Source organism: Heptranchias perlo, chromosome 14 (assembly GCF_035084215.1).
Source record: "Heptranchias perlo isolate sHepPer1 chromosome 14, sHepPer1.hap1, whole genome shotgun sequence".
Taxonomy (NCBI): domain Eukaryota; kingdom Metazoa; phylum Chordata; class Chondrichthyes; order Hexanchiformes; family Hexanchidae; genus Heptranchias; species Heptranchias perlo.
Window position 1 is genome coordinate 17843136 of NC_090338.1, and position 14217 is coordinate 17857352.

General features: G+C 39.8%; 1 protein-coding gene across 1 annotated transcript in view; it reads left to right on the plus strand.

The window, feature by feature from the left end:
• The window catches only part of slc36a1 (solute carrier family 36 member 1), a 60898-nt gene extending 47373 nt beyond the window's left edge, over positions 1-13525 (plus strand). The window contains exon 11 of the mRNA XM_067996082.1: positions 9707-13525. Within this exon, the coding sequence (XP_067852183.1) occupies positions 9707-9975 (269 nt within the window). The 3' untranslated portion in view covers positions 9976-13525. The remainder of the gene's footprint in view (positions 1-9706) is intronic.
• The last annotated feature ends 692 nt before the right edge of the window (positions 13526-14217 follow it).

Consider the following 14217-nt stretch of genomic DNA (forward strand, 5'->3'; position numbering starts at 1 on the left):
CATTTCAGTATATTTCAATGATTGCCACCATTCATCAGATCAGCTCTTACAATTAAATCTGCATTGGCTAGTACTGACCATTGAAGCAAAATCAATGTAGTGCTGCCTAAAGTGGGATGACTTTTCAGATTGATCTAGAGAAGGGAGTTATTGGCAGTGGGTGTCTAGGTGCCACATCGTGATCATTGAGCAATTTGGAAGTAACTTGGGGTATTTACTTTCTTGGAGCTTTTATAGTTGGCTTACTTGATATTGAAGTCCCTTTCTGTGATCAGGTCTCCATTTAAAATAAAATATGAATTCACTTTCAAGATAGCATGACTGGAATTTTAATTCTTCAGTTTATTTGCCATTTTTGACACAGACTGTGTGTTATAGTCTGAGTCCGCATGCTTAATTCATTTTTTTAGGTTTCTGAAATTTGAATAGCTGTTCAAAAGTTGTTTTCCAACAAATCTATATCTCAATTCTTTCAATGAGTGAAATAGATGGGGAGTGATTCTGTTACTGAACTACCTCAGTAATGATTCAAAATTGCATTCTCATGTAATTATTTACAGTAGTGGTATTTATGATTTATGGTTCTTTTCCAGAAGTGGAACACCCTGCCAAGGTTTTGCATTTTAGTTTAACATCTAGGGCAGGCAGCATATCAATCCAAGCTAATAGAAAAACGAGAATTGAAGATTATATTCAAGTATCTAAGTTACGATGAGGCTGTTAAGATGGGAAACTTAGAAAGATTGGAGGTAAGAAAAATAGACTTGTGTACAAAGTTCTTTGTAGAGGTATAGCGTCCTGGTAGTAAACTCTTTAGGTGCCAGATGTAATCTTGGGACAGTTGTGCCACATTTTACATTGATGCAAAGCTATCGATGTAAAACATGCAGTAGAGTTGCTGTTTAGCATTGGTTGTGAGATCATCTCAAAAGTATTCTAATGCACTGCTTCACATCAGCTGCAGTTAACCTTATTTTAAACTTCAAGAGTGCACAAGCAGTACACTGGAATTTCCTTAATACATTAGTAAAGAGCTGACTGGATAGTCGACAGTTCGCTGGTATTCCAGTGCTGTAAAGCAGACCTCTGCCCATTAGTCAGAACCAGGGGAAGCAATGCAACTTCACATTGCTGGCTTGCACTATCAAAAATCATATTAGAAAAAGCAGTATGTCTGCACAATTAGAAATCAGGTTCCTAAAGAGTACTTCAAAAAGTGCTGGAACCGCTTCTGGACATGGATTTCCTGGCACATGTGCTACATATGTATTTATAATGGGAACAATTAATAACCCATTCCATCAGCTCTTAATGCCAGTGGAGTTTTTTTTTGGAGTTGGGTGCTTTCATTTAACTTCACTCATCTGTGCCTTAGCAAGGGTTGACATCGGGTCTTCACAGGTTTGTGTAAGAAAACAGCATATCCTTGACTTGCCTGCTAATGAGTACTCCTTAACCAAGTGACAGTCCCAATTTTTTTTCCCTGTGCTTGTTTGCACCTGAGTCAATTGGTGCCAAATAGACCTGCACCTACTGAGAATTAGGTACTCACTTAAGATCCTTGCACCAGCAGAGTGGAGATGTTTAACTCATCAGTCTGAGATAGATTTGGACCACAAAAGGCACTGTTGGCCATTGCAAGCCCCCATCCAAAAAATCCTATAGATCACTGGGCCACATTTTGTATATTTGTATGTGATTTTGGACACCCTGCATTCAAAAGAGTTTTGGGCAAGAGATTTGCAGAACAGAACTATGGAGAAAAGATTGAGACACATGACTCCAAAGACATGTACATATAGGGCTGCTTGACTTGTGGCTGTGTAGAATTAGAGGACCTAAATTTGAAACTAGTCAGAAGCAAACTGTTAGCTCCCCCTTACTTTCCACTCTACAGTGAAGTGGATATATGGAACATATGATCAACAGAAGCAGTTGATGTAATGACTATCCTGCACTGAGGCAGTGACTGTTTAGAATTGGGATTGATGGCGAGTGAAGGCATATGTTCACCTCCGTACCAGCGCAGTGGAGTTTAAAAAAAAAGCATCTGCCTAATTGAATTGGCACTTGGCAATGAGGACCATATGGCAGCTTGGGCAAGGGGCCTGATGTGTATAACTAGGCAGAGAGGATTTGATTAGGGGATGGATAAGCCTAGTTTCTGTTGCCATCAGGATGTTAATTGATTGGGGATGGAGAGGGATTAAATGTTCTGGAAAGTGATGGAGCAAGCTGGCAGTTGGCCCACCAATTGTACTTGGGGCAGGCTTGATGGATCAGCTGGTCTTTTCCTACCCATCAATTTTGTATGTTGTATGTACTTGGGTGGGAGACCATAAGCTGTCCGTGTACAAAAATGTCATTCTTATAGTAAGCCAGTTGAATGTTTCAGACATGAGTAGGTAACAGCAAATTGATTTAAAGCCAGGTGATGCCTATCTTGGGGTGCTGAAGGAAAGATGTGAGGGATCAGTACCAGCTTGCCAAAATGCAAGATTTCTTTCTATAGTATGAGAGAGAAGATAAATTTGGAGAAAACAAAAATAGCTTTGGAACTAGTTTGTTTCCAAAAGTGCATCTCCTGTTGAGGGAGGTAAAGAATTGATACTCAATTATTGGGTTTTCATTAGATACTGCAAGGTTATCTAGCATGTCTGGCATACCAACTCTGTATGCGGTGTCTTGAATTCTAAATTTATTCTGCATTTGACATGCCAGCTAGTTGTTTTTGCACACTTTTCTGCAATATCCACTCACTAAATAAAATGTCTATCAGCTAGGAGTCCTGACAATGTAAATATTTACATAACAACTAACTAGTTTGGAAATCTCTAGGCATTGTGTGTAAATTCCTGCTAATACTCTCTCCTGGTCAGTAGCTTCAACCTATGTTAGATACAGGTGAATCATAATTAAGATTAATTTACTGTAGAATAATTGAGGTACAGTAAAAATGCTCAACTGGTCCATGCAGTGGAAAGGAATGTAGATGCTCGGGTTAGTTCAATGATTTTTTTGTTGAAGGTTGGAATTTGTAATTTGCTTTGAAAAATTAACCTTTGATAAATGGGACAGATGTGGTTTGAGCCACCGTGTCCTTGATAGAGAAACTTAGTGATTTTTCTGTCCCTGTGGTCTTGCATCTATAGCAAGCCTAAAGGAACATGCACACACTCCATTACTTTTCTGAAGGCCAGCTTACTTTGATTTCTTCATATTCTAGGCGGTCTTGTTTTATTATAAGAATTTTATCCATGCTTGGGAACTTCAGGGAACAAATGTCAATGGTCCAAACATTGAATTTTGCAGATTTTTGTGGCTACTCATGGGAGTGTACACAAAGCTTGTGGTGAGCAATGACCTAAATTGATTCATCAATACAAAGAAAGTCTGTAGGGGGAAAGGTGAGGGAAACCAGGAAGTATAAAGAAACCTAAGTTTTAAGAAAGAGACTCACAAGCTATGGGAATGTACACTAGATGTGATTGTACACTCTATACACTGACCTCAATCTAAATGTACAATTATTTGTAAATAACTTCATAAAATGTGAATGTACATTCTTGAATACAATAATTATGTGAAAGGCAGTCTGAGGAAAAGGAACTAGAGATGACCATAGCTATAGAGGCCAAACACAATAGTAAGAAATTCCAGTATTCTAACAAGCAGATTATTGAAGAATGGAAATTACTTAAGGATCCAAACAGAATTCAAACAATAACTACATAGTTGGCATGCTAAATGACCATTCTGTTGACCGGAGGTCACCGGTTATGGTTACTGGCTTAGTACAAAGAGGAGAAGAGTCAATTCTCTCTTAACACTCAATTCACTTTATTCACGCCGTTAGATCATATACATATAGCTTATACGTCTGGTTAGATATCGGCATGAAGTTTACACCAGGTTATACAGTTTTATACCCAAACTAAGATCTAAACGCACACCCACTAGGTTTCTCTGACATTCCGAGTGGTCACAAAATATAAAAGATAATACCCGAAAAGGAGAGCTGACGCTGGCCAGGCGATCCGTTCTCTCTCTCTCTCTCTCTCTCGACGTCGTCTCTACGTCCCTGACGTAAGTTCTTCCACTTCCGCGATGGTTGGTCTCCGGAGTCTTCACTCTGGCTCCATGCCCCAGATCCTTCATTCTTATTCTGAATCTTATCTCTTCAATCTGTGCTGTCTCTCTCTTTCATTGGTTTAGGCTTGCTCGGTTACCCTGTGTCTTCTCCTTATTGGCTCTGTCCCAAGGACTTAGGTAGCATTACCTCATTACTCCTTTTCTAAATAAGGACTTGTGTCTTATCACATCTCCTTTGTCTTTCACAAAACTTAGCTAATTCAAACCGGTTCCAGCCAGCTCAGGCCAGTGACTGAACTCTGGTTACTTCAGTTCAAAAGTTGTTTTTGCCTGTGTATCAGCAGCTGGGGAATCTCAGGTTACTTTCTGCAGCCCCTAGCCAACAATTCATTGTAAGTGTTCAGTATAGAGGACACTAGTAACGTGGTCCTTAAGTTCTACAATCAGACATTATGATTTTTATATGTATTTTCTAGATTGACACTCAACTGGTCCCTGCAGATATGTGGTTGCTAAGTGAGACTAGATCAAGTCTACAAAGTACTAATAGTTGTCATGTGGGAATCTCAATACAGGGGTTGTTGCAAACGACTGGAAATAAACTAGTGTTGTACTTGTCAAATGACCAAACAAACCCAAATAGCTGGAGCCATATTTTGCATCAATAGCTGGCAAAGTAATTGATCATTGAGAATAAACTTGATTATCTATGAAAATCACCTACTAAATGCAAGCCAACACTTTGAGAAAGGAAGCCCCCCACTTATTATTTTTTGAAAACAATTGAGGAAATTTTGTCTTGTGGATGTTGCAAAGCCCTGTGCTTCCAGAAAACATTTGATCAAGTCCTATGTGAGAGACTGCTACACAAACTTAAAGCAGTGGATATCTTGGGTAAAATTTGGACAAGGAATTGGCTGAGGGAGCAACAGATACTAGTTAAGGAGCTGCTGTCAAGGTGGGAATGTGCACCTTGAGATTTCTCAGGAGTCAATGGGGCACCTGCTGTTTCTAATCAAGACAGGGGGTGGCTGGTTTTAGGCCCATTAAAGACTGATGCCTGCAAGACTATGATAATAAAATGACAGACTTGTTAAATGCGTACTCTTTATCCGTTTTCGCAGTGGAGGAAAAAGACAAAATAGCAGTGGTCCAAAGGAACCTAAAAATAAGTCCAGGGGAGGAACTTGGTGGACTTGATAAGTTTTTTTTTAAATGGTAACTGTCAGTTACCAATTGTGGAGAAGTTGCTGACAGTTATTGAACACTTGGACAGGTGGAGTCAGCATGGTAGGTCATATCTGACTAATGCGTTACACAAAGTAAATGGGATAGGACAAAGATTTTGGGGTGCTGTTTGATGTGACTTACAATTTTTTTTTAGTCTTCAGCCTTTTCATGTACAATAAAATACAGTGCAGGATTTTAAGGCATCTAGGGGCTTAGATGATTTAAACTACAAAAATGAGATGGTTTATCAATGTCGATCTAACCCAAGAATCCATTGAACACATTGCACTGCATCATTCCGTATACAGAATATATAGATTTTCTGTTTCGGTTGGTGGTAATGAGACTTTCTTGCTTGTGTCCCAGTTAATGAGGGCCAATACTGGAATTTATTTACATATTCACTCACACAATAACCTGATGTTTCTTGACAAAATCAAATCAATAAAATTCTTGCATGTTGTGGTCAGTGTTCATAGTTTATTAAGCATATTGTACATGCAGCTATACTTAACTTACACTTAACAGTACTTACAGCCGCACCAGAGCATGGGTAGGTTGGGAGACTCAAAACACTGTGTATAGGTTGATCAGACCATTTCAAAATCTAAATACTTATTACAGACTGCCACTTTTTATATATTTCTCTCACCCTAACTTGTGACAAATTGCACATTTTAGCATTACATGATACAAAAGTTATAATGTAACTTCATTTAAGGAGAATTGAACTTGTCCCTGATCAGTTAATAAGCTGGTTTCCTTACTTAAGCTTTTTCCGTGGGGCTAATAATCAGTATAACTACCTTACTTTATCTTATCAATAATTTCATTCTTGTTACACAATTGCTATTGCACCAAGTGAAATCTTTGCCTAGAAGTCTGTCTTTTGATTCTGTAACATTCGGTACTAGCTAAATTTTCCCATTCTACAGAAACTCCAATTAAAAAGATGTTTATCCAGATGTTTTCCTTTTGCAGGACTAACTATTGTCCTCCCAGCCATTATCAATGATTGCAGCTACCTGAAACTTAGGAACCAGTATGCAATGGCATGTTTTTAAGTTCCTTCATTATGCAGGTGATTACTTCATGATGAAACTGACCATTGCTGTAGGGTCCACCTCAGTTTAAAACTTCAGTGATCACTATTTTAAAGTTGAATCATACTTCCCTGCTCAACAAACAAAGGTTAACGTTACTACAATACAAAGAGAAATCAATAGCAGTATAATAGTGACTTCAACAACAACTTTCATTTATAAAGTGCTTTTAATGTAGTAAAATGGCCCAAGGTGCTTCACAGGAGCATTATCAAACAAAATTTGACACCAAGTCACAGATATTAGTACAGGTGACTAAAAGCTTGGTCAAAGAGAGAGGTTTTAAGGAGCGCCTTGAAGGAGGAGAGAGGGGCGCAGAGGATTAGGGATGGAATTCGAGAGCTTGGGGCCTGGGCAGCTGAAAGCACGGCAGCCAGTGGTGGAGCGATGAAAATTGGGGATGTGCAAGAGCCCAGAATTGATGGAGCGCAGAGATCTCCAGAGGGTTAAAGGGCTGGAGGAGGTTAGAGATGGGGAGAGGCGAGGCCATGGAAGAATTTGAAAACAAGGGTGAGAATTTTAAAAATGAGGCGTTGTGAGATAGTCTGGTTAACCCTTTCTTTACAAAAGGATGAACTAAAGGGGCTCCATGGCCTTTCTCGTCTACTTGTCTTTCACTGCGTGGGAGATTGGAATATGTGTGCACTTGCCCTCAGCTTAAAATTGGGACTTAACCACTAGCTGCTATCACTAAAACAAAAGCAAAATACTGCGCATGCATTCTGAGATAAAAACAGAAAATGCTGGAAATACTCAGCAGGTCAGGCAGCCACTGTGGAGGAAGAAACAGTTAACATTTCAGGTTGATGACCTTCCGTCAGAACTGAAAAAAGTTAGATTTAACAGTTTATAAGCAAGTACAGAGCCAGGCAAAAGGTTGGGGGGGGGGGGGGGGGGGTAGAAAAGAACATAAGGGAAGGTCTGTGATAGGTTGGAGGGTAGGACTCATTAAATGACAAAAAGGATGATGGTGCAAGGCAAAAGGGGGTGATAATGGGTAATGCTGCTCCTCGAGCTTCCGTTGATTGAATGCAGATTGGATGATCACTTTGCTGAACACTTCCGTTCAGTTCACAAGTGTGACCCTGAACTTCCGGTCGTTTGCCATTTTAATTGTCCATCCCACTCCCACTCCGACCTCTCTGTCCTTGGCCTCCTACACGTTCCAGTGAGGATCAACGGAAGCTCGAGGAACAGAACCTCATCTTTCAATTAGGCACTTTACAACCTTCCGGACTCAACATTGATTTCAACCACTTTGGATCATATCCATGGCTCCCATTTTTTAGGACAGCAGGTGCTGGTAATGGTTCTGCTGTTGCCATTGACAGCTCCTCTAAACCCATCTTTTGTTTCTTTACTTGTGGCAGGACAAGTTGAGAAGGCTGCTAAAGCATACGGGATCCTTGGCTTTATTAATAGAGGCATAGAATACAAAAGCAAGGAAGTTATGCGAAATCTTTATAAAACACTGGTTAGGCCTCAACTGGAGTATTGTCCAATTCTGGGCACCACAATTTAGGAAGGGCGTCGAGGCCTTAGAGAGGGCGCAGAAGAGATTTACCAGAATGGTACCAGGGACAAAGGACTTCAGTTATGTGGAGAGATTGGAGCAGCTGGGGCAATTTCCAGAGCAGAGAAGGTTATGGGGAGATTTGATAGAGGTGTTCAAAATCATGAACGGTTTTGGTAGAGTAACTAAGGAGAAACTGTTTCTATTGGCAGAAGGATCAGTAACCAGAAGACACAGATTTAAGGTGATTGACAAAAGAACCAGAGGCGACATGAGGAAACCTTTTTAAACGCAGCGAGTTGTAGTGATCTGGAATGCACTGCCTGAAAAGGTGGTCATGATGTGGAGATGCCGGTGATGGACTGGGGTGGACAAATGTAAGGAATCTTACAACACCAGGTTATAGTCCAACAGTTTTATTTGAAAATCACAAGCTTTCGGACCTCCTGATGGACTATAACCTGGTGTTGTAAGATTCCTTACATTTGAAAAGGTGGTGGAAGCAGATTCAATAATAACTTTCAAAAGAAAATTGGATAAATACTTGAAGGGAAAAAATTTGCAGGGCTATTGGGAAAGAGCAGTTTCTTTTCCCTCTTCCCCCCCCCCACCCCCCCCCCCCCACCCCACCCCACCCCACCCCAAACCTTTCCCTGGCTCTGTACTTGCTCATAAGCTGTTACATCTCTAATTTCTTCCAGTTCTGATGCAAGGTCATAGACCTGAAAGGTTAACTCTGTTTTTCTCTCTCCACAGATGCTGCCTGACCTGCTGAGTATTTCCAGCATTTTCTATTTTTATTAGCTGTTGTCACTATCCTGCTCAACATTAGTGAGGTCTGATAGTTGAGCCATTATGTGATTATTAAACCTTACACACCGTTTGCATGAGCTTGATTCTCAAATTTCAAGCCGAGATTGGGACAAGCCTGTGGTTGTTTGATACTCTGCCAGTGGTTTTGGACCTCATCCACAAACCCTGTATAGTCATGTTGGGCTATGGACTAAATCGTTGCATGTCAATGTATTTCAGCTGTGGCGTGCTGAGTCACCTTTCTTTTGTATTCCAGAAAATGCAAAGCTGTAAACAAAGGCTGTGAACCCAAAAAAAAAGGTTTAGTTCTGTGGCATTTGGTCTCCAAAAGCAACATTTCACCTCACTGAAAATGTTTATCATTTTTACCACGCAACTATTTGTTGCATGAAATATTTAGCCTGATGCAAACCCTGATGTTGATGGTGTCTATATAAAGTGTTACATTTAAGTTGACAGTTTCAAGTGTGTTTTCCTTCCTAAACATTATGGCGCTTCTGGTGTTAGCTTGGCTCAGTGGAAGTCCTTTTGACTTTGGTCATGAGTTCAAGCCCCATTCCCAAGACTTGAGTGCATAACCTAGATGACACTTCAGTGCAGTATTGAGGGAGTGCTGCATTGTTGGAGGTGCAGTCTTTTGGATGAGATGTTAAACTCAGGCCATGCCTACCTGTTCAAGCGATTATAAAACATCCTGTGGCACTATTTGAAGGGCAGGGGTGTTCTCTTGGTGTCCTAACCACCATTTAGCCCTCAACAACCACACGGATTAACTTGTCATTTATCTTGGTGGGACTGCACTGTACCCAAATTGGCTGACTCGTTTGCCTACATAACTGACTACACTTTTAAAAATAATTAATTGGCTTTAGGGTGTCCTGTGGATGTGATGTGCTATATAAAGTTTATTCTTTGTTTCCTTTTTTCTCAATACATTTTTTTTTTGTTTTTACAGGTTTCTTGGCTATCCTGATCCCAAAGCTGGCAATTGTGATCTCACTAGTTGGGTCTGTTAGTAGCAGCATGCTAGCATTAATCATCCCCCCGCTTCTTGAAATTACCACCTACTATGGTGAGGGTATGAGCCGATGGATCATTGCCAAAAACGCCGTGATCAGCCTGGTGGGCTTTGTGGGTTTTGTGTCTGGGACCTACGTGTCCATTGAAGAACTGGTGTCTCAAAAAGTGTCGATGACCAATATTACTGTTAATCGCCTTAGTTAATTTGTTGTGCTTCTGTTGTATAGTGTCCAAAGTGATTTAATTTGTTTGCCATTTTTTGTTTTCCCAAAGCACTTTACTGTCTTGAGTTCTGTGCAGATTACTAAGTAACAGTCTGCACAAAACCTGGTTCTGTTTTTACGGCAGGGGCAAAGGTTGTTTCGGGTGAAATGTACGTAGTTTTATTTTCCTAGTTCGTTTTAGTGATGGATGGTTATAGTTGTAAATTTCCATGTTGGTTATTGAATTCTGGGTGGAACCTGCTGGAACTGAAATCTCCTTAGTGTGGTGTATAAAATTCCCCACAGAGCAGGGAGTTAAATCACTGGTGCTAGTCATTGAAGCAGTGCCCAAGTTCTAATTTACAAATATCTATGTACTTAAGTTTCTGTTTGGGGCAGGGGTAGTGGTAAGGGAATTGCTTTGAAAAACTATACAATTGCATGCTTGAATTTTAACTTGGATATTCACTTTCAACATATCTCAATGTTCTCTTGTATATTTCTGCTGTAGCTTCACAGTCCATTTTTTGGTGCGAAGGGGTAGTCTGTTTTTTCCTCAGTGATGCTCTATATCAAATGCAATCTTAACTTTTTTTTATATAATAGATTTCAAGTGCCATGTGGGGCAACTCATCTACAGCTTGTCAATTAAACCCAGTGCAGAAGGCAGCTATTTCTAGACTAACATTTGTGGTTGAGTTAAAGCACCCGATGGCTTTGTTTAGATCAGAGGTGAATCAGATTCAGATTGTAATGGTAATGTTTCCCTGTTCACTGATTCAGACTAAATCATGTTTCCCGATTTACAATACCAAACTAGATCCAGTATGGTTTGTGTCCTTTCCCTCCCCCACCTCCTGCTGACAGGGATCATGGCAAATAGACAGGTTCTCTTCATTAAGTTTGATGAGTAGTGATGTATTGTAAACTAGTGACTCCATCCTTTTCCTATTTGGCAATGAAAGAAAAATCAAGATGACTAATGTTCACTTCAGTTTTATTTTTAAGAAATTGGGTAATCTAGAATTTGGAAGGCAGATTTTTGATTGAAAAAGTTAGGGCACTTGTGACATTGTTGCCTTCTGAGACCTGCTAAAATCTAGCACCTGTTTGGTTGTAAGGTCACTTGAAATATATTTGGGAACATTCAACTCTGTTCCTAGTGCATCCTTGATGCAAATCTGGCATTAATTTGCAATTTTCACGCATGAGGCTAGAAAATGGCTAGCGTGCTGCAATTTATGTAGTTGAACAGTAGGGAGATCCTCTTCCATTAACCTATGCTATAAATGCTCATTGAAATATGACTGTGTAAAATATAAACTTATAGTCCTGATGTTTATTTGCACTGCTGGCTCAGCTAAAGTAGTTTAACTGCAAGAATGAAGAGGGGCAAAAAGAGCAGTTACAGAAAAGGGTTGTATTCGGGAATACAGTTTGGACATTGGGTCATTATCAGAACAGATCTTATCTCAAATTCAATAATGTGGCTGGTTATGAGCATTTCAAAACCTGGCTGTAAATCCAGAGTAGCCTTAATCAATCTAGGGTGAGTTATGTCACAATGCTTGGTTTTCTTCTGCAGATGGTTTCTGTCTGGTTGAGGTTGCCTGATATCTGTTCAGCTGTTTTTGTGGGCCATCTGTGGCCATTGGGTAATGTAACTGTTGTAGATTGAGCGCATGATTTTACATTTAGTTTCCCGTTGGGTAGTGACTGCTTAAGTAAAGTAATGCAGTTGATCAAGATCACTGGTTTTTAAAATGGAATGTTTTTAAAATGGAATGTTCTTGAACATTTCCAAGATATCTTGGGCTCATTCTTTGGAAATTTTATCTGTTATAAAAAGTAATTCATTGCACAATTTTTGAGGCAAGGACTGAAATGAAATGATTTTTTTTAAAAAAGGGAATTTGCTTTAACCCAACACTCAAATTCTAACTCCATTATAGTACAAATTGTGCAATATCAATGTATAGAAAGATGGAGAAACCCTGTACTTTTTTCAACCAAGTCATTTAAGAGTGGGAAAATGAATTGCTATTACATGCACTTGGAAAGGGGTTTTCCCCGCCTCCTGGGCTGATGGTTGAAAGGGGTCCAAACTACTTTTAAACTTGTACGGTAAAGTGATTTTATGGCTTTCTCACAATCATTCAAGCCATCCTTTTCAAAGGCAATTGTACTTCTACAACAACTTGCACTTAGCACGCCTTTAACGTAGTAAAACGTCCCGAAGCACTTCATGGAGTGTTATCAGACAAAATTATTTGTCACATGAGATATCAGCATAAGTGACCAAAAGCTTGGTCAGAGGGTAGGTTTTAAGGAGCAGTTCAGTTATGTTGGATATGGCAATCTGCATAAGGCTAGTGAGATTTTGGGGAGATTAAAGTGCTATAGCCACCAATGTTCAAAGAGCAATCCGCTATTTTGCAGCTTGTACTGAAATTTCCGTAGCCTTATCGCTAACTAGTTTACTGCCAGCATTTACTGTTTCCAACGGTCTGGCTGGTTTCTGGGAGTGTAGGGAGTTTGGGAGAAGTGAATCACCAATTGTTTGCATTTAAGGGACTAGCTCTTGAGGTCAGCCAGTGGTTAATAATTAGCCTTTGGAGAATGCTCCCTAAGGCTTTGGTGTCATTCAAGGGTATTGGTTATGACCATTTGGGGTATTTTTGTATATACTAGTGTCCACTGTGCAACCAGCATAGTTCTGTTTCATTTACGTTTGTATTTAGTCTGAGACTAATGCATGCAGACTTTCTGTTTTTAAAGTACTGTAGTAGATTTTATAGAAAGTTACCTGTAGAACTTTTAAGATTGCATGATGCAAAGATTATATAATTTAATGTTCTAAATACATTGGTAGAGATCATGGTTTTAACCTCAACTCACTACACACTAGCCTGCTATGTATGTGTATAAAATATGTACAGTGTGTTTGAGTGGATAATATAGATTACATCAGTTGAATAACTATTAATACTGAATGTATACCTTGAACAGAATTGCTGATCAGGTTTGCACAATATCCAAAGTATTAAGTTACTTTATAATTGTATTAATACCAGTGAACTTATTTTGGTACCAAATATCAACCTGTTTCTGTATCTGGCGTAAGAATAGTGTGGAGAGTGGGAGAAGGAAGGTTGCTGTACATGCAAAAAGTACGAAATTCTCATTTCTTTTCTCCTCTCCCTCCTTCCCTCCCTCCCCTCCCTTCACTCTCTATCCCCCCTCCCCTCCTTCGTTCTGTTAGATAAATGTTTAGCAGTGTTTAAATACCAGTTCAAGGATTAAAACATACTTTTATGCTCTGGGGATTATTTGGGATCTGCAATTCATGGTGTAAACTTATTGAAGCCTCCTCAGGGTAACATACAATTACTGAATAGTCCAATGGTTTGGTGAATTCCAGACAACCCCTGTATCTCTGGTTACATTGCCTTGTTCTAAGTAACTATTACTGTCGTGATTTCTATATGTAATATGTGTAAAGTGAAACTGTTACCTTTTTATGCTAATTAAAATTGAATTCAGTACTTTGACTGCTTTTGTTTTTATTGCTGTCTTGGTTCATAGAATCTTACATCACAGAAAGAGGCTATTCAGCCCATCTTGCCTGTGTCCACTCTTCAAAAGAACTATTCAATTAGTCCTACAAATTTTTCCCCATCACGTATTTATCCAATTCCCTTTGAAAGTTATTATTGAATCTGCTTCCACCACTCTTTCAGGCAACGCATTCCAGATCGTAGCTCGCTGTGTTTAAAAAAAAAAAAAAATTCTCCTCCATCTCACCCCTGCCAATTACCTTAAATCTGTGTCCTCTGGCTACCAACCCTTCTGCCGATGGAAGCAGTTTCTCCTTATTTACACTATCAAAACCCTTCACGAGAGAGCATGGGAATCCCCCACAGTGGCTGGGTATAAAGAGAGCAGAGAGAAAAATAATCAAGGAATGACACCCATTAGGTTAGGTCGTAGTTTAGATTTGTTCAGTGGTCAGTGACAGGAGGATGCGACTGTGAGTCAGGCAGGTATGGGGACCCAGGATGATGGTGGAGCCGCAGTTTTTGACCTTGTCCAACAGGTACGAGGTACTTGCTACCTGTATGAATGAGAACAAAGTCTGCAGGAGGATGGGCAAACTGACCATGGCGCATGGTACAGGAGGCCATTCAAGTGGGGGGAGTAAAAAGAAATGTGGCAGTGGTAGGGGATAGTATAATCGGGGGGG